Here is a 20,817-nt window from a genome sequence, read left to right as displayed (position 1 = left end):
ACCAGCCTGTGTTTTTTTATTTTTGCCCAATTAATGCCGGTGATGATCATATTCTACTGACAGGGAAAGCACTGTTTATATCTGCCAATTCTTAAGGAAGATGGCATGTGCAAACTTTTTAAACAGCTATTCACTGGTTAAGGACATTGACGGGTGCCTGCTCCTTAACAACCAGCATCTTTGTGCCACGCGATCCAAAAATGCACCTAAAAACACACCCTGGCTGAGTTTGTTAACCAATGCGCAAGGATCGTTTGTTTGACAATCTATACAACCACAAGATTTCACAGTACAGTGGCTACTGTTTGTAAAAAACTGAAAACCAAGCAACATCTATTAATGTGGTATAAAAGAAAAAAAAGAAAAATAAAGAAAAGTAAACAGCTTACCTACTGATAATGTCATAGCTTTGAGTTTGTCCCGAACAAGTTTCACCACCATACTCTTCTGAAGGGGTGTAGAGCGACAGCAGAGCACAGAACGGCATTGCCGAGCAAGTGAAATAAATGTATCTGCTTGGGTTACATCTAGTGCAAAGGCTAGCGTTTTGCCATCAATCACCAGACCAAGATTCTGTTTCGTCAGTGAAGACCATTGGTGTTTATTTCGATCGAAAGAAAATTCAACGTCAGCAGCTTGTTTTGTTGAGTCATTAGAAGTCTTGGACTCTACATAGTGCAAACACTGTTTGAGCAAAGCAGCACAGGCTTCCTAAATGGAAAGCAGGGACAACAATTAATGTCATTTTAAGAGGCAAAATACTTTCAAAAGTAGCCTAGAATGTGTGAATGTGTATATATATATATAATTATATATAAAAATAAATAAAATATTGCAAATCTCCTGTCTAAAGGGTCCTTATAAGACCTGTGGTTAAAATACTTACACCAAGTTGCACTGTGTAAAATATATTCTACTTAATGTCTAACCTGTTCTTACTCCAATCAAAAACTTAAGTCGTAAATGCATTGCATTTCCACATCTAGTTTGAATAAAGGTCAAATGTACCCAGTCAGATTGCTGGACAATCCATATCTGGCAGACACAACACAAATCCTATCAAACAGGTGACAGAGACCAAGGGTAACAGTAAACAAAGGGTGTGTATATTGCCACCGTGTTACGTCTCCAGCAGAGTTCATTTGTTTAAAATATGTGGCCTACTAAATAACAGTTTTCTACCATTTCCAATTTATTGTCACACTGAAAAGCACACTGCAGCTAAATGTTGCTATTGGAATACAACACGACATAAAACTCCTCCAACATTTTAGCTATTGCACAAATTACCAGGACAAGTCATCAACAGCAGAAAAGGCAAACATTTCTTGAAAATTAATTGTTGCAAATTGGGTTTCCCCCAACCATTCCTACTAAAATGTAATAAGCATTTTCAATGCATTATTCTAAAGCACGCAGAACATATATCACATTCTACAGTTGCTGAGCAGTCACCTTTTCAAATTCTTGTATTATAAAGTGCTGAGAAGGCAAAAAATACACATCAGCAATTAACACAAGTTTGTTTTAAAATGTCATAACTATTCCTTTAGTATTCAAATTGTTCAAAGAAAGCTTTCACTTTTTTTTTAGATGCCCTCCTAAACTCATTGCCAAGGACCATATTTCTAGTGCCCCCTACATATATTAAGACGAAAACTAAGGCCTCCCATTAAAAAAAAAAAAGGCCAAAACCTTTTATAGAGTGCATAAGGCCAAGTTCTAGTTAAGTACCGATTGTAGAAAGGCCAGAATGTAAGGCACAGAAGTAGTCCCTGGGTTTGAAGTTCCTGTGTTCCAGGTACAATCATAGATCTTTCTAGATGTAGCTTTTAGCAAGGTAGGAATGACAGACTGAGCCCTCTGTACCTTAGAACCTGGGCTTTAACAACCATGCCATTAAGGCGAATGACTGAGAATCAGACTGAAATAAGCTGTTGGGGAGAGGGCAGGGGTAGTCCAAGTGTGTGTGTGTGTGTTTTTTAGGTTTTTCTGGGCCAGTTTGGAATGATGAGAATCACTGGCTTCTGCTGGTGTTCAATTTTGGGGAGCAAATGAGGTAGAATGAGGAGAGATTTGCCTGAGATGAGGGGATTATCAAAGCATTCAATGCCAGTGCTATAGTATCCTTGGTCCTGGTCAGAAACAGAGGCAGCTTGTTCTTGAATCTGGACCAGGACATCCACATCTAGAGTCCATCTCATATGAGGCTGAAGATGTCTGTATGAAGGGCCCATTCTACCCTATCAGGGCAGTGACAGCTGAGGTAATCTGCCTTCTTTTTGTCCACTAGAGAAGTGAAAATCATAGTTGCAGAAAAGTCTGCTTTTGTCAGGTAGGCCACTTGTTACAAGCCTGAGATAGTGAGAGCTAGAATCAGATGCAGAGACTGGGGTTAAAATCCATTCCTGCTCTGATGCAAGAGCAGTATTGTCATTCTATGTTGTATGGTTCTTCTGCAGAGAAAATGTTCACCTGAGGTTTAGCTGTGGCTCTTGCACCATGGCTATGGGTGGGGGTATTCCCTTGTGTGGTACTCGCTGAGTAGGGTGAAGAATATAAGAGGCGTGTCCCAGAAGGACTACGCAGCAACCTGGGTGGAGATGGCCTTGTAACGTATCCTCATGGCAAATAGGCAAGAAGTGCCCGAGTACCTTATAAGGGCTTTAGGTAGAAGCGGCTGTAAAGTATTTAACCTGTAGCAGGATGCTACACCCGATCATCCACTGGGGACTAACCTCTGAATGCCAAGTTTAAAAAAAATTCACACTGTAAAGTAAATACATTTCAAACAGCTGTGGTTTTAACAGTAACGGTCAGGAGGTACAGGGAACCCGTCCCCGTCTTACCCGTCTATGATGCTGGTACCTATGCAATGTCCCGGCTTTGTCTGTCACAGTGGGCATAACCTTAAGGGGTCTTCAGGGTCTGGGTTCCATAAGGAAGGAGCACAACATTGGTCCTGTATAACACTCTGCAGCTAACTAAACGTGTTAAAAAAAAAAAAACACTTCCAAAGTGGACATATGTAGGATCCAGTGCCCAAAGCAGCATTACAGGCAGCCCCCACATCCGAGTAGGGTTCTCAAGGTTGTACCAAGGTCCCCCAGATCCACAGCTTCTATTGTTTTAGAAGACAGTGAAAAGAGCTCATTGAAGAATCCAAAAATAAAATAAACTGGTAAGCTCAGAGTAATTTCTCCCCAAGACTAAATAGGTCCAACACCTTAGGACCCTAGCAAAAAAAAAAAAAAAAAAAACTGAAAACACAGAGCGGTGTAGGGTTATATGGGTACACCAAAGGGGAATGTCTTCAAAAGCTTTGCCAATAACCAATCACTTGAAGGTACCAGCCTAGAAACCAGGGTCTATGAATACTCAGCATGTGTCCTGTATTGTCTTACATTTCCATGCGCTATTAAAAAAAAAAAGGAGCGGCAAACACAAGTATTAAGCCATTTTCTCTACAGGGTAAATGTTTTTTTTCCTTCATACAGTTGAATCGGGAAAATACTTCATTATAGCCAGTAGATGGAGCGGGTGATCATAGGAAGAAATTATGCAGCATTTTGTTGTTTTACTCCATTCTATATGGATTACAATAATTTGACTGACAAAAAAAGCCTAAACGTTTGTTTTTGCCCCCATTCGCACAGAATAAATGTACAGAAGAGTTTTAAAGGATCACTATCTGTCATTTTTTTTTTTATATAAATACACCACTCCAGACTTGCTTAAAAACAAGGTGGACGGTTGTTATTAGAAATAGGTTTTTATTTAGAGCGAGCTAGAGAAGATAATTTCTCCAAACCATGTAAGCTCCTCAAACATCAAAAAAGTGAAAGAAATGATGTACCTCCTTGCTGATGACACCAATAGCTGATATGTTATCTTCCTACAGTACACTTTTATTCAAGACAGTGGTCTCTGGAGCAATATTCCTCCCACTGATACTACCAACGAGGCATCATTTATTCCACCGACAACAGTAGGGCATAATTACACCAACAATGTGGCACCATTTCTCCCATCAATACAAATGGGGCACTATTCATCCTCCTACTAACCACATTAGACTAAAAACAATATAAGCCGACTCCAGACCTAAAGGCTCAAATATTGATATTGGAGTCCTACTGGTATACAAGTCAATATATAAACCAAAAAACAAAACCTGAACCACGAAAGAAAAAACAAAACCAATCCCAAGGCTGCTTTCACACTGAGGTGCTACACCGCTCCTACTGCGCCCCTTTCCACTGAAATCAACAGGCAGCGGCACCAAACCGCGGCTACAGTACAGGTGAATACATTTGTAAGTCCCCTTTCACACGTGTATGTCCGTAGTTCATCCATCAGTTTTCGGACATGCATGTATTCCTATGGGATAGCGGGTGTCAGCAGATGAACATCCGCCAACACTTAATCTCATCGGTCCCTGCTATGGTCCGATTCTGCAGACTGAGGAAAATCCTATTTTTCCATCCGTCTACGGATCAGATGAACACGGACAGACGGTCCTTGTTCGTCCGATCCCCACAGAGGAGAGCGGAGATCTGATAGGGCGGTCCCTGCACAGAGTGGGGACCATAGTGCAGGGACCACCCTGTCATCTGCCGGATCAGCGGGGATCAACAGAGAGATCACTGTTGAGCAAGCGCATGAAAAAGGTATGGATCCTCACAGGATTCGTACATGTGAAAGGGGCCTAAGGCTACATATGTTTTACTTTTGGGCAAGGGGCTTACTCATTAAGAACTGTCTTTCACTTATATTTTAACTACTTTTAGCCCCATATAGTTAAACAGTCCTCCAGACACAAGTAATTCATACCATAGATTCTGCATTTAATGTGATGATGTCATCATCGCGATCCAGAAGCTTACAAGAAAATCCAATATTTACAGCGGTTTCCTGCTTGTCTCCAGTCAGAACCCAGATTTGCATTCCAGCTTTGCGCAGCCTAGTAATCGTCTCGGGAACACCTTCCTGTAAGCGGTCTTCTATACCTGTAGCACCTGAAAAGGACAGAGATGCCAATTGATAATTTCACATATCAAAGAACTCACTTTAACCACTTCCTGCCCGGCCTATAGCAAAATGTCAGCAAGATGGGACTTTCCGCGATCCGAGTGGACATCATATGACCTCCTCCCGGATCACGCCTGGGGTTGTGCTGTGGCACGATCTGTCACCAGCTGTGTCAGACAGATCAGCAGATGATTAAATCGGTGTACCGGCACCATGTGATTGCTGCGGCCGATCACACAATTGTAAACAATGGATGGCTTCCTTTCAAGCCCTTTATTGTGTACAATTGTGTTTGGTCACAGTGATAACATGGTACAGACAGGGTCAATCACAGCCCATCTGTACCATGTGATTAGCTGTGGCTTATAACAAAACACACTGAATGAATCAGTTGAATTCAGTAAAAATAGTAGCTTTTACTGGTGAAATTCACCACTATAAAACAATCATGTGTTAAAAAAAAAAAAAAAAAATCCTTTTCACTACCCTAGAGTAATACAATGTTACATGCAAACACCATTGCTCTGGTCACAGTGTGTTAAATTAGAAAAACTGTCACTAGTCAGTCAGTCTCCCCGATATCCCCCACACTCATTTTATGATTACACTGTACTGCAACATCACTGAAAGCTGAACACTGGTCTGGGCAGGAAGGGAATTAATGTGCCCGGTATTGAAGTGGTAAACTGGCAGAAAGCCACAGAAACTGCAGCTCCCCAATTTTTTTTCTGTTACAGAAAGTCACAAAATTCGATTTCACCTGTTATCTGTGTTGAATCGGAGCTTGCAGCTCATATAGAAACAGTGATAATGTATTCACAGCTCCAGGCAGTGCCAGAAAACTATTAAACTGATTTTAGAGCATTCGCTTAGGTTTATTCCTTCACACATTTTTTTTCTGTGCTAGGTATTCCATTTACACTTCTTAATATATTGCTTTTGTTTTAGATTGGATCTTGTAGTGAAGATCAGGAGGCTCACCCAACTACAAGATGCCTGCATAAACTACTGGGGCGTGATTACAATACCACTCACTTTGAACAAGGGGAGAGAGAGCAGCACAGATTGTCTATTACGGGAAACTTCTTCAAAGAGGCAAAGCTCCACTAGATTACTGCACAGCTCTGGAAGAACACAAACACATTAAGATTCAAGTAAAGCCGGCCATAGATGGTTTGAATCCAGGCCGGTTTAGCAGAAACTGGTCAAGATTCGAACCATGCATGGGCAGGCTGAATGCACCAATGTACAAGCCTGTTGCATTTTACTTGCAATTTTTGCTAGTGGCTGTTATAGCTGCTAGCAATAATCAGTGTGTGCTACGTGGGAGAACGCAATGGCTCCGTAGGAGGGATTCGCTCAACACTTGAGCCCAGGTTCACACTGGGTACGATTTCCTTCGATTTGAGATGCGATTTCACATGTGAAATCGCATCTCAAATCGGCGGCATTTGCCGGCAATGACACTGTCCTAATAGGTGCGACGCCACATCTGTGGCGCTGCACCGATTTCAAAAAGTAGTTCCTGTACTACTTTTTGTGATTTCGGGCCGCGATTTACATACAGAAACCTGCACAGATGTCTCTTAAATCGCGGCCGAAATCGGGACTGCCAGTGGGAGTGAAGCCGTGCGAGTTCAGCTGAACTCGCACGGCTTCACTCCTGCAGCCCAGTGTGAACCAGGGCTAACTCTGATTTTCTTTGCTGCAACAAGTGGTTGCAGGAAAGAAAGTCGCTCCATCTATGGCTGGCGCAAGAATACAAATGCCTCTTCAACTTGAACAATATCGGTTTATCTCGGTTCAACAGGCAGAAAATCCTCTCATATAGCACAAGATACCCTGCCTCACAACAAGCCATACTTGACTAAAACAAGGACACACAGAGGCAACAGTGATTTATACTTTCAATTATACACTCACATCAAGGTAATGGCCAGGTCACTTTTGCTAGTGTCATAAATCTGAAACACTGTCAGTGTTTTATCAAGAGTATCTGCACACATTAAACAGTTTTTCAAGCACCAGATGTTCATAATTAAACATTTTACCGTTACCCAAGATTAGAAAAACATCCTTTCTGCTTAAAACGATCGCTAGCTAGTAATTACACCACCACAGACTGTACTGGCTATGCCATGACAATCTCAGGACAATTACCTCAACGGTGTGGGTTAATAGTCACATAGATATTACAGAAGGAAGCCAAGAAGATACTCCTATGGATTTAATTAGCAAATGTGGTTTGAGATGACTGTAATCAAAATATATCTTTTGCTGAAAAGGCTTCTTGAATATTATCAGCTAACTGGAAAAGTATGTAGCCATGGAGCATCGCGCAGCCTCCTCCTATTCTGTGAAAGCAAGATTAATAAACTCACCCAGCAAATGTAGATTGGTCTCCAGACGGACCGCAGATTGGAACAGTAGCTCTTCACGGTTTTCTAATGAGGATTCTGCTTGTAAATGAAATTTCAGCCAACAAGAATACTCTTCTTTACTGAGAACCTAGAGCAGAAAGTCTCTTAAGAATGTGTTTTATTTATGGAGCTATAATCTTCAATGCAAACTGTACGTGCAGAATATACATTTTCTGTTAGATATTGCTGAAAACGGACAAAGTGAAGATGGATATTTACATTCTGTGATGTTCAAGTAAAATATTTGCAGACATTGAGGATGACATTTGCCCTTGTAAAATTATGATTGTTTACAAGGCCCAGGCAAGTCACCGCATTACTTACAAGTTTAGAAAATAAATGAGAAGCTGCCATCATGCCTTATTTTCACCATAACTGACAGCAAGTAACATAAGCAGACTCAAGTAAAAAGCCATACGCGACTGCTGAAAACAAGAAATCAAAGCAAGGGGTGCTCTGCTCTCAGTGGGTGAGCCAACATGGGTGTTGGATGCAAACATTAATAAATGGTTGAATTTTTTTTAAATCAGATTGATTAGAGATCAGATAGTAAAAAGGACAAATTAGGAAGATGCAGTCTCACAAATTCAAGGCACTTAACCGTATCACTGCCACCAATGTAGAGCAGCAGAGAACTGCTTCCACCTAGCCAGGTCAGAATGCCTTGCGTCACCTGATTAGCTATAATTAGCAGTTAATAAGCCCCCAGCGCTACAGACAGAGATCCTCCCCATTGGGCGCCGGCACCCCCAGTGTCCTTCGATCTCCCCGTTTCTCTCCCCATCTGCAGCAGGAGCGACTGCAGGAGAAGTAGCTAGTGCCCTGCGAGGAGGATCCAAGTGGGTGTGGGCAAACCACTTTGTTCCGTCTCTCTCCTGTTGTCTCCACTGTGCCCACTGATTCCTCTGCTTGCAGAAGCAAGGGCAGACAGAATTGCAGGGGAGAAGAGTCCCGGCGGATCAGGAAATTACATGTGGGTTTGCGGATGACTGCCATATATACTGATCCCTTGTCAGTCTGAATGAACACCAAGGTGATCAGTGTTCATTACCCAATATTTAATTTATAAATACTGAAGTAGTAAACATGAAAAGGTCATATGTTTACTATTTATTTTGTGAATGAACAGGAAGCACGCTGTACAGAGCAGATCCTGTTCATTTTACCATGTGGCTGCGATAAAGATTAAAGGAGAAGTCGAGCTGGAGCTTTTAAGTCTCGGCTTCGACTCTGGGTCACAGGAGTGCAATTCGTTTGCCACTCCTGTGACCGGTTTTCAGCGGAGAGTAGTCTGAAGTCCGCTCTCCGCTGACATCACCACTAGCAGTCAGGACAGCGCATCACGACTACCAAGTCGGGACCCGCCAGGTGCCCTGATTGATGGCAGTTTCAGCGAGCCGCTGAGACAGCCTCTCCCCGCCCCTCCACAGGTCAGCACTCCAATGAAAGTGGAGAAGCAGAGAGGAAAGACGCTGACTGTCCATGCCTTTCCTCTCGGGGAATCGCAGAATCGAGCCATCGATAGTGTTTGGTGGCTCAGTTATCAGTGCAGAGACGCCGGGGGACAGCTGCAGCATCGGTCTGATGCTCCATCCACCGAGGTGAGTATGAATAAAAAAAAAAAAAACCCATACGTCTCTTTTAAAGAAACATTTCTCATTAAATAAGTGAAATTTGAGGGGCTGATCAGACCTCCGGCTTCTTTCGGCTACTCGCGACGCGATGTATGCGACCGTCGAAAGCCTGTCAATCAAATAGGAACGCCCAGTCCCGAAGACCATACCCGGAAGCGGCGGAGAAGATCTCTCTCTAAAACGGTAAGTACTGATTCGATTTAAAAAAAAAAAAATACCCGATTCCCCTTGACAAAATGAGCATCAATCGAATGTTAAAAAAAAAATTTCGGGTGAACTCCCGCTTTAACAGGCCAAAGCATTAATGGCTCACAATAAAAGTAAAAATTTACTCTCCTAGAAAGCAAAGCTTGCACATACTTACTCGTTTAGCTATACACAAAGTTCGCAATCCGTCAACTGCATAACAGTTCAAGTAATTCTGAGTTTTGGCTTGATTTCTTCTTTGGTACTTTCCCACAGAAATGTCTATATAAAAATAAATATATCAGTAAAATCGGTAAAACAGCACTTTTTCCAAGAAACCAATAGCTTACCATAGAAGTTCTGTTGTGTACTTTATACCACATAGCCAGCTGTTTTAGATTTTAAAGTTCTGTCACAGTTCACATGATTTCACTGAAAATCGCCATTGTTAACACATCAGTATTCATACCAAAACATCATAACACATTGATGCTTTGGTTCAGTTTCCTTTAATTGAAGAGCTGTTTATGTAAAATGAGATCAATTGCTCAATAATAAACCCCAGCTACACTGTAGTTCCTAAGCCATCCTAACCTCTTGAACACTTGGCGTCAGGGGCAATTTCTCACATACAGGTTAAATCAGCATTTTCCTGCTAGAAAATACCTTAAAAATACTTAAATACCTAAACTATATTTTCTGAAAGCAAAGGCCCTGGAGAATAAAATGGTGGCTGTCACAATTTTTTTATATTACACACTAATTGGGCAGCTATTTATCAAACACGTTTAGAAAAAAAAAAGTCATGAATGAATTTTAGTGCACACAAAAACACAATATAAGATGATGTTGTGCTGAGTAAATGGATGCCAAAACATGGTGATGATTGCATACACCTGTAAAATGGCGACAAACTACAGTAGCTAAAATTTTCCATAAGCAGCACTTTACTTAAAGTGGATGTAAACCCGATTCATAAAATTTGAGCTGGGCACATATCTGCAGTATTTTATCGCTTTTCAAACCCGTGGCTTTCTCCCGCGTCGTTCTTCTGTTATCAGAATGATAACTTCTGACAAGTTCTGACACGTGTGATAAAACCAGCCTGAAATATGTGTCAGGGCGGGTGCTATTAATAAGATTAGCAGATAGCTGGTCAATCCACTGCACAGCTCTGCAAGCCTCTGCCTATGAGGAGAGGGGGTGTGTGCCTTTCCTCCAATCATCTGTCTCAGCAAGACTCCACACCCCCTGCTGGAACAGAAAGAGAGAATTCTAACAGGATGTGCACTTTTTAAACCATATATAAAAGCTGAAGACAGCAGACATTAGGGCTGTGCATCTTCACCGGTCTCACGAGTCGATGTGATTACGATTATCAAGTCCACGATTCAATTCCGCGATGCATCACGATTGCAGCGCAGGTGCGAATGGCTCTCCCCCCAAAATACTAAAGGAGATGATCAGAGACTGCAGACGTGGTACAGCAGATGATCTGAGACTGCAGACATGCTACAGGAGACGATCAGAGACTGCGGACATGCTACAGGAGATGATCAGACACTGCAGACATGCTACAGGAGGGGTTGACAAATTTGCTTGGAATCTAGGAGCCAACTAAAAAAGTTAGGAGCCAGAAACGCGCCCCGTCCCGACGAGCTTGCGCGCAGAAGCGAACACATACGTGAGCAGCGACCGCATATGTAGACGGTGTTCAAACCACATATGTAAGGTATCGCTGCGATTGGTAGAGCAAGAGCAATAATTCTAGCCATAGACCTCCTCTAACTCAAAACATGCAACCTGTAGAGTTTTTTTAAACGTCGCCTATGGAGATTTTAAAGGGTAAAAGTTTGACGCCATTCCACGAGCGGACGTAATTTTGAAGCGTGACATGTTGGGTATCAATTTACTCGGCGTAATATTATCTTTCATATTATTTAAAAAAATGGGGATAACTTTACTGTTGTCTTATTTTTTAATTAAAAAAAGTGTAATTTTTCCCCCAAAAAAAGTACGATTGCAAGACCGCTGCGCAAATACGGCGTGACAAAAAGTATTGCAACGATCGCCATTTTATTCTCTAGGGTGTTAGGATAAAAAATATATATAAATGTTTGGGGGTTCTAATTAGAGGGAAGAAGATGGCAGTGAAAATAGTGAAAAATGACATTAGAATTGCTGTTTAACTTGTAATGCTTAACTTGTAATACCAACGGCCACCACCAGATGGCGCCAGCTTACACATCTGGTGGTAATAACTTGTAATACCAACGGCTCACCCCCAGATGGTGCCAGCCCCCCCTTCCAAGCCAAGTCGCCAGGACCCTATTTCTAGTTGCCATGGCGACCGGGATTTGTCGAGCCCTGTGCTACAGGAGAGGCAGACAGGGTACAGAACAGGTGGTCAGAGGATGGCAGACAGGGTACAGAACAGGTGGTCAGAGGATGGCAGACAGGGTACAGAACAGGTGGTCAGAGGATGGCAGACAGGGTACAGAACAGGTGGTCAGAGGATGGCAGACAGGGTACAGAACATGTGGTCAGAGGATGGCAGACAGGGTACAGAACAGGTGGTCAGAGGATGGCGGACAGGATACAGGAGGTGGTCAGAGGATGGCGGACAGGATACAGGAGGTGGACAGAGAATGGCAGACAGGATACAGGAGATAGCAAGACAGAGATTGTGAACACCTGTAATTCAGTACAATCACACCACTGCCATTCTTGTCTGATAACCGCTGCCTGTACTATATAATAAACAGTGCAGCGCAATAAAAAAATAAATATATAAATAAAGTGAAAAGATACACAATGCTAGTGTATATAATAAGAAAAACAGTGTCCATGTCCGCTGCCTGTAAACATCACATAGATAGCATCCAGTCAAGAGATGGATGGATGGAAGGATGTTGCAGCCAGGCCAGGGGTCCACTATGGGACTCTTAAGTTCAAGTTGGTGACTGGAGTCGTCAGACTCACTTGAGTCACTATAATACATTCGGCTCTCTCAAGTGTGCCCCCCCCCCTTCACAGACTACTACTGCACTCACCAGGGCAGGCTCAGCGGGGCTGCAGGCTCAAGCAGGCAGGGTTCCGCCCAGTCCGGTGAAAAAAGTCTGCGCTGCGCTTCTCTCTGCAGTCCAGTCCCGCCTTTCTACTGATCTGTTAGTTACAGTCAGTGGGCAGGGCTGACGCCAGGAGAGACGTGAGACGTAAAAGCAGCGTGGGGAGAGGAGAGAGGCGGGCCGAGCAATCATATGAGCGCACCATAAGGTAAGATCTGAACTGAGCGCTCCCCGGAGGGGCGGGGACGGGGCTAGGCATCAATTATTACGGTCGCATGCATCGGTGCCGCATCGGGGACACCCGAATCGCGATGCACCGATTAAATTTGACACCCCTAGCAGATATACATGTAAAACTTATGATGTATCATCTGAGGTTGTTCACTTCACTGGGTATATGCAAGGGTTTACATCCAATTTAACGTGAGCTCTGGCGCTAGAATTTTTGCTCCTACTCCGACATTCACGTGCATAGTTGAGTCGCTTAACCTTGTTTTCACGTCCTATGCATGAAAACATAGGAACTGGGGTACAGAAAAATGTAGGTGCTCTGGACTGATGAAGTTAAAATTTGAAATATTTGGCTGTAGCAGGGAGTGGTTTGTTTTCTGAAGGCCTGGAGAGTGGTACAATGAGTGTCTGCAGGCAACAGTGAAGCATGGTGGAATTTCTTTGCAAATTTGGGGATTACTTTCTGCAAATACAGTTGGAGATTTGGTCAGGATCAATAGTATCCTCAATTCTGAGAAATACAGGCATATATTTATCCATCATACCATACTATCAGGGTGGCATGTGACGGGCCCAAAACGTATTCTGCAGCAGAACACCAAACATGCAGACAATGTCATTAAAGGGGTTGTAAAAGGTAAAAAAAAAAAAATTATTAAATAGCTTCCTTTACCTTAGTGCAGTCCTCTTTCACTTACCTCATCCTTCGATTTTGCTTTTGAATTTCCTTATTTCTTCTGAGAAATCCTCACTTCCTGTTCTTATGTCTGTAACTACACACAGTAATGCAAGGCTTTCTCCCTGGTGTGGCGAAAGCCTCTTGAGGGGTTGAGCAGAAGTGTCAGGACGACCACTAACACACAGCTCCTTTCTGTATCTGCAAAGTAGAGAGCGTCCTGACACTCCTGCTCACCCCCTCCCCCTCAAGAGGATTTCTCCACACCAGGGAGAAAGCCTCACATTACTGCCTGTAGTTACAGACAGAAGAACAAGAAAGGAAGGTTTTCTCAGAAGAAATAAGGACATTTAAAAGCAAAATTGAAGGATGAGGTAAGTGAAGGAGGACTGCACTAAGGTAAAGGAAGCTATTTAGGGATTTTTTTTTTTTTTTACCTTTACAACCCCTTTAAAGTGGAGTTCCACCCATTTTTTTATGTTTGTCTGTGCTGCATGCTCTAATCTCATAGTGTTCAGAATGGACAATTTTTATTTAATTTGTTGCTTGTAAATACCTTTATTTTGTAGTCCTTCATTACTTCCTCCTCCTTATTTGCCTAGGCTATTTGCAAGGGTTTCTGGGATAGGCATCATGTTTCCCAGTAGTCCTTGCAAACCTGACTGAAACCTATTACATTGCTTGTGCACTGAGCATGTGCGAGATATGCAAAGCTGAAATCCAGGAAGTCATACAGTCTGGCTTCATGATGCCCACACTTAAGATGGCCACGGTCTAATTCTAGATTATAAGCTATTTAAATGCTGTAACAACCTAACAAAACGGACCTTAGTTTACAGACTAACTTTACTAGAATACATTAAGCTTGTGTATTACAGGGGTATTTATATTTAAAAAGTGAAATTGTGGGTGGAACTCCCCTTTAAGAACAAGGAGTCCTGGAAGAGATGGCTTGGTCACCCCTGATCTCAACATTAGGGAGTCGATCTGGGATTACATTATAAGACCGAAGGATTTAAGGCAGCCTACATCCACGGAAGATCTGTGGTTAGTTCGCCAAGATGTTTGGAACAACATTACTGTCGAGTTCCTTCAAAAACTGCGAGCAAGTGTACCTATAAGAATTGATGCGGTTTTGAAAGCAAACTATTAGCACTTCTATTTCTGAAAGCATTCCTAATTTACAGCATTTTTTTTCACATCAGTCTAAAACTTTTGCACAGTACTGTACATACACTGGACAGGAAGTGGTTAAAGTGGGAAAATGTGCAGTATACAGGACCCATGGAGACAGTAGCAGATGTCTCTAATGCTTTGTGCATATGGGGACATGTAAATAGGCATCCCTGATGTCCAAGGATGCCAGAAAGTCCCCCGGCTGGAGGGCAGCGACGACAGAGCGAACCGATTCCATCCGGAATCTTTGTACCTTCACAAAGCAATTGAGGGCCCTGAGGTCCAGAATTGGGCGAATGCCCTCCTTCTTTGGTACTATGAACAGATTGGAGTAAAACCCCTGAACTGGGGTACTGGGACAGGAATAACCACCCTGCGTTTCAGCAGGCCTTGAACTGCCCCAAATAGGGCTTCCCAACAAGTCGGTTGTAGCTGGAGGTTGGGAGGGAAAAAAATCTGTTTGGTGGGCAAGATAGTGTCTTCAGAGTACAAGATAGAATTCTACTTCGCAAATCCACTGGTCGGGGACCTGAGATGTCCACCGGGTCGTGGGGGCAAACCTTCGTGCAGACGTAGCTTTGTCTGCAGGTTTGTGAAACCAGGCACTGAAAAAAACCTTCTGTGGTTTATCCCACTCCTTGTATAAAAGTTTGTCTAAAGACACACAAGTGAACACCTTTGCAGTGCGGGTTGCCTTACGGAACCCAGTACATCTTGCTGCTTCTGCAGACCCCTCTATCTTTTGAGTATCTTGCACTGCGGTGATAAGGTCACTTGCAAAAGCCCTATCGCGTGCTGACCTGGGTCCGAAGTCGTCTTCACTGTCTGGGCGATCTTGGTCCGCATCCTCAGATACCTCAGAGCCAGGGTCATGAGCGCTAGCTGGACACGGCTCTGCATCGGAGTTGTCCCCAGAAGATGGCGGGGGGGGGGGGGGGGGGCTTTCGAGCCCCCGTTCTCCCATGCGCTGCTTCCACCTTGGCAACAAAGGCATCTAGGATTGCCAACATAGTGTCCACCGATACATTGGGTGCAGAGGCATCAATTGGCAGCTCAGGTGTCTCGAGAAAAAAACGTCTGCTTCTGACGCCATGCTGTTCGCACACCTGACACAGGGACTCCCAAACAAGTAACCCACCACTCCTGGCTGAAGAAGATACTAGGGGTACCCCCCCCAGAGGACTCACCACCCAGGAACCATAGTAGATGGTTTAGCTAGCAGAGCTGCTTCCTCTAGCAGAGTGTGTCTGTCGATCTGTGCTCTCCAAAGCTGGGATCGAAGGCTGCTTGTGGGGCTGCCATTTTTGTCAATCTTTCAGACTGATCAGTCAGCAGTGTGTGTCCGTTCGTCTGCCGTTTTTAAATGGTCTGATCCATGGTAAAATGGCCGCCGATCTGACACTAGAGGCCAACAGCGCGTGGGCCACAAAAGCATGGCCACCAGCCTAGCTAAGTGTGAGATCTACAGGAAAACGGCCCGCTAAAAGGGCAGCTAGAGGGCTACCCAGCGCGGCTACAGTTACGATTGTATAGAGCACCGCCGTATCTGGGATCCTGGAGCAAAAATGCGGAGGCCGTTTTAGCAGAAAACCACAGTGCAGCAGAGTAATACAGCAGTCAGTACACATCAGCAGGAATAACCAAGAACATGGCTGCCGAGCATCGCCATAGGCCAATACAATGCGGCCACAAGAACATGGTGCAAGTAAAGCAATACAGCATGGGCACAGCAAAAATAGCCACCGACAGCATGGAGCAGGACACACAGGTAAGCAGACTCTTATGCAGCTTTATACACGGATTTAGCTTATGGTTCCCCAGGTGAAGCTCCCCAGAGGAACCCCTGCCCAGCAGCTAGCTCAGAGAGCCTACGGAGGAGGGGAGAAGGAGGATAGGGCCCTTTACTCACCTCTCCAGGGATGCCCAGCTCTGTCTTCCTGCCGAAGCAGGGGATTACTACTTACCATTCCTGAGGGTTGTGCTGGAAGCATCCTAGACAGATAATCTCCCGCTGCTGCGACTCGGCCCTATAGACCAGTCATATGCGTGCCCTGGAGTGTCTAGTTTACCGGCCACCCGTAGAGCGACGGGCATGTCGTGGACGACCCACTGTGTAACTATGGTCGGCACACGCTCAATGGCCAAAACTGGGGGGGGGGGGGGGGGACGACGACGGACTACAAGGATCTGGGATGCAGCCTGTCGCCCAGTCGGCAATTGATTGAAGATCACAGGGAAAAAAAAAAAAAAAAAAAACAATCCAAAACTAAATCTGAAATAAAGTCTCCAGGCCTATGGGCCCGAAGGGAGTCATGTCTTCTCCTTAACTAGGCAGAAAAAAAACTAATCTGCGAGATGCAGAGAGAGGGGTTATAGCCAGAGGGCCCGCCCCCTGGGTGGGGCTGTAGTGTGTGTATGATGTGTTTAGCATTTTACTATACGTTTCTGCCTAGTCACTCCTAAAGGAAGGCTAATACCCACTTTGTCAAGATTAAGGCTGTGTTCGTCCATGAACGAAAGAGAAAATATAATAATTATATTATCTATGTATCTCTCATACTATCTCTTACCTTTAGGACATGCCTGGACAAGGTCGAGAACAACAGAATCTGCTCCTTTAGTGTAAACAACAATTTCATCTGTAAGTGGATGTCTGACAACCACAGACATACGTTTCCTGATGGAGTCAAATACCAGGGTGTGCAAAAGTTCAAAGCTTAGTCTCCCCAAGTGCGGTAACTCCACAGTTACTTGGTCAGACAGTCTACCAACAAGAGAAAAGCTATATGCTCTGGCAGCATATACAAGAGCAGCTTCATCAGGACTCTCTGCTTCATAGCGCAACTCTCCTTCCTGTCCATCAACCATGACTCTAGTTCCTTGTTGAGAGTCCTGACTACCAACAGTAGTCTGTGGAGAGCCAGAGAATTTTCCTTCTAACTTAATAAAATTGCCTTCAATAGAGCTGGAGGACAAAATACTTGATCCAATTCTTTGCATAGATCTGCTAGTGGCAAGACTTGATGAACTGCTACTATTTGATCCCGAAGTGAGTCGGCTCGGTGTAAACCTACGGATGAAGTCCTCAATAGACTTAACAGGAGATTTCAGTTCATACCGGACTCGAACCTTTAAAAAAAAAAAGAAAAAAAAAAAAAGAAGTTAAAACCGAAAAGGGAGGTTTAATCCATTTGCACTTGGCCCAGCTCTTCCCAAAACATTACCCACACAGTGCAAAAGGCAATAACTCACAGCAAAAGGTCTAAAAGGGCCCTTAACCTCAATAGCAACTAAAAAAAAATGATTGCCATTCAGAATACTACACTTTGCACAACTCTACCATATGAAATAAGCTCTTCATGTGGCACTAAACTCAAAAAGTGAAAACTGGCTATGTTAACAACAAGGAACATTTAGAATTTACAAGTTTGCTTAGGCAACACTCTAAAATTCATGTTTTATTTGCAATTCCCCCTGAAAAATAGCACACTACCTGGTATGTTAGGGCATCTAGGCACTCCTGTACCTACAGCCTCATAGCGATATATCTCCAGTATGAGATCTTAAGGTATTGCTGGCTCTGACTGCTAGTATGATATTTGCAGTGATATTCGGTGAGGTCATTGCTGTACTGCCTTGCTGGAGGTTAGACGTGCAAGAACAACCAAAAAGTTCTGCCATTACCAAAATGACCAATTCCACCATAAAGAAAAAGTGCAGAACAAACCATTTTAGGTTCAGTTGACTGATAAAAAGTGCCATTTTGAGCTGTCATCTTTAAGTCCAAACTTTTCCTCTCAATTACTATATAGGTGACAAGAGTCAGATACAGCAAGAAGGGATAGAATATGCTCAAAAAGCAACACAATTACATTTACTTACAAGTAAGAAGGGTAAAAGGTTACAATTTTTTTGCTCTTCGTCTTTCTGTCCAGCGACACCTGCACTCTCTCACTCTTACTTACCCCACTTTGTCAGACTTAAATGTGGTTGTAAACCCCTTTTATTAAAGCTGAACTAAACACACACACACACACACACACACACACACACACACACACACACACACACATACATATCTGTAGTGTTTAATAGGGTTGTCCCGCTACCACTGTTTTGAGACCGAGTACAAGTACCGATACTTTTTTTCAAGTACTCGCCGATACCGAATACCGATACTTGGCTTTTTTTTTTTTTTTTTTACACAATTTTTTTTTTTTATTATTATTTTTTTTTTTACAGTGTAGTGGATTGTCAGTGTGTTTTTTTTTTTTTTTTTTTTTATCAGCCCTGTTGGGGGGGGGGGGGGGGCTTTGGTGAGATATCGTGGGTCTTAACAGACCTCTGACATCTCCCCTTTAAGACAGGGGCTAAGGACACAAATTCCCCAGTCCCTTTCTCTGCAGCCTCAGCTGAATTGAATGAAGAAAGCTCCTCTCCATTCATAAACTGAAGCATTGTAATCACAGGTTACGATGCTCAGTTATGTGAATGGACAGAGTCAGTGATCACTGACTCTGTCCATTCGGAAAAGGTAGGAGCCGGGTTTAGTGGCCCCTACCTCTGCTCTCCTTCCTGACAGATTGAGGGGGGAGAGCGGCACGGAGGGGGGGAGAAGACGGCTCGGTTGAGCACATCACGGAGGGGGACAGAAGATGGCACGAGGGGAGAGAATATGGCACGGGGAGCACAGCACAGAGTTGGACAGAAGGCGGCAGGGGGGAGAGAAGATGGCACAGGGGGGGGGGGGAGCACAGCACGGATTTGGAACTCCACCCACCACCTGACTGCCCTAGCATAGGGTGAAGCATCAGAGCATCCCCCCCCCCCCCCCCCCCGAGTACAAGTACTCGGCAAAATGCTGGGCATCGGGAAATCCCTAGTGTTTAATTATCTCTCTCCAAAGCTCTAATTGTCACTTCTCTTGGGTGTTATCAGCATGAGTCACTTCTGACAAGTTTACAGATGTGATAACAGCACCTGCAAAATGTGTGTCAGGGAGATTGTCTATTCAGACTACACCTCTGCATGTTCCTTCGTTCCTCTGCCTATGTGGAAAGGGGCGGGGGGGTGCGTTTCCTCCAATCAGGTCTCACACAGTGTATGTCCAGTCTCCCCACCCACCCCCAAGTACTGCTGAAAGATGAAGATTTCATACACGATCTGTACGTTCCAAAGAGTGTAGAAAGCTGAAGAGATATACAAGTAAAAAACACATGTAGGGAGATTCGTTTAATCTCTATCATCTGAGGCTATTCACTTCATGTGAGGGTTTTGGACTTTGAAGAATTTTTTTATAGCTAGATTTTCTACTGCTACAATGCAGGGAGTGAAGTGTTGATAATCTGAACAACGTTAGCACATGCAAAAAGCCAATTCTGTTCGCTATTACCTTTTGTCTAGGCTGATTTGGAGAAGTTACAACAACAGTATTGCAAATAGTCAAAGCAACAAAAAAGTCAAACACGTCCATAAGTTCTGGAGTGAGCCTGGAAATTAGATCTTCTCTATTTCTCACAATCTTCAAAGCTTTAGTGCAATCATTGACTTTTTCTAAAAGCTTTGGGTCAGGAGTGATATCCTTTTCCTTAAGAAAAAAAAAAGGGAAAAAGGTTATATGTGCTACCAGGTAGTGAAATAGTATATAGGAGATATCTTTCAAATTAATATACAAATAGTGATGTGAATAAAGATTATGTATATATATATATATATATATATATATATATATATATATATATATATATATATATATATATATATATATATATATATATATATACATACATACATATACACATACATACACATATACATAATTACACGAGTAGGAGATTTAAAGATGCAAGTGGTATTTCATAATATATATATATATATATATATATATATATATATATAGAGCTTTTTTTCTCAGAAAGTAGGTGCAGGAACTCAACCACGACCCTGTTCAGATTTCACAAACAGTAGAAGGGTCTTAAAGGGGCATTAAATACCAGGATTGCATTACATACAGAGTGCAGAGTTCATGGGGGTTACACACAGAGTGCAGAGTTCAGGGGGGTTACACACAGAGTGCAGAGCTGTCACTTGTAAACACAGAAACTGGACTTCTGTGTTTACAAGTGATTGTGGTGAGCAGGCACCAAGGGGTCTGAGCCAAAGGTGGTGGAACCGAGTTCCCCCAAGTTCCCCCTGAAAAAAAGCCATATATATATTATATATATATATATATATATATATATATATATATATATATATATATATATATATATACATACATATATACATACATACATACACACACACACACACACACACACACATACACACACACACACACACACAAACGGTCAAGAGTGATGAACAATCTATATATAGTGTAAAGTTGTTCTTTG

General features: G+C 43.1%; 1 protein-coding gene across 1 annotated transcript in view; it reads right to left on the bottom strand.

Moving 5' to 3' along the window:
* Positions 1–20,817, bottom strand: part of ATP10A (ATPase phospholipid transporting 10A (putative)) — a 181,637-nt gene that overhangs the window by 33,760 nt on the left and 127,060 nt on the right. Inside the window, exons 9-14 of the mRNA XM_040336320.1 lie at positions 19,815–20,009; positions 16,993–17,551; positions 9,450–9,553; positions 7,413–7,539; positions 4,834–5,018; positions 390–711 (exon numbers count right to left, since the gene is read on the bottom strand). Of these exons, the coding sequence (XP_040192254.1) occupies positions 390–711; positions 4,834–5,018; positions 7,413–7,539; positions 9,450–9,553; positions 16,993–17,551; positions 19,815–20,009 (1,492 nt within the window). The remainder of the gene's footprint in view (positions 1–389; positions 712–4,833; positions 5,019–7,412; positions 7,540–9,449; positions 9,554–16,992; positions 17,552–19,814; positions 20,010–20,817) is intronic.

Source organism: Rana temporaria, chromosome 2, assembly GCF_905171775.1.
Source record: "Rana temporaria chromosome 2, aRanTem1.1, whole genome shotgun sequence".
In the NCBI taxonomy this organism is placed as follows: Eukaryota; Metazoa; Chordata; class Amphibia; order Anura; family Ranidae; genus Rana; species Rana temporaria.
This window is presented reverse-complemented; position numbering and strand designations above follow the sequence as displayed.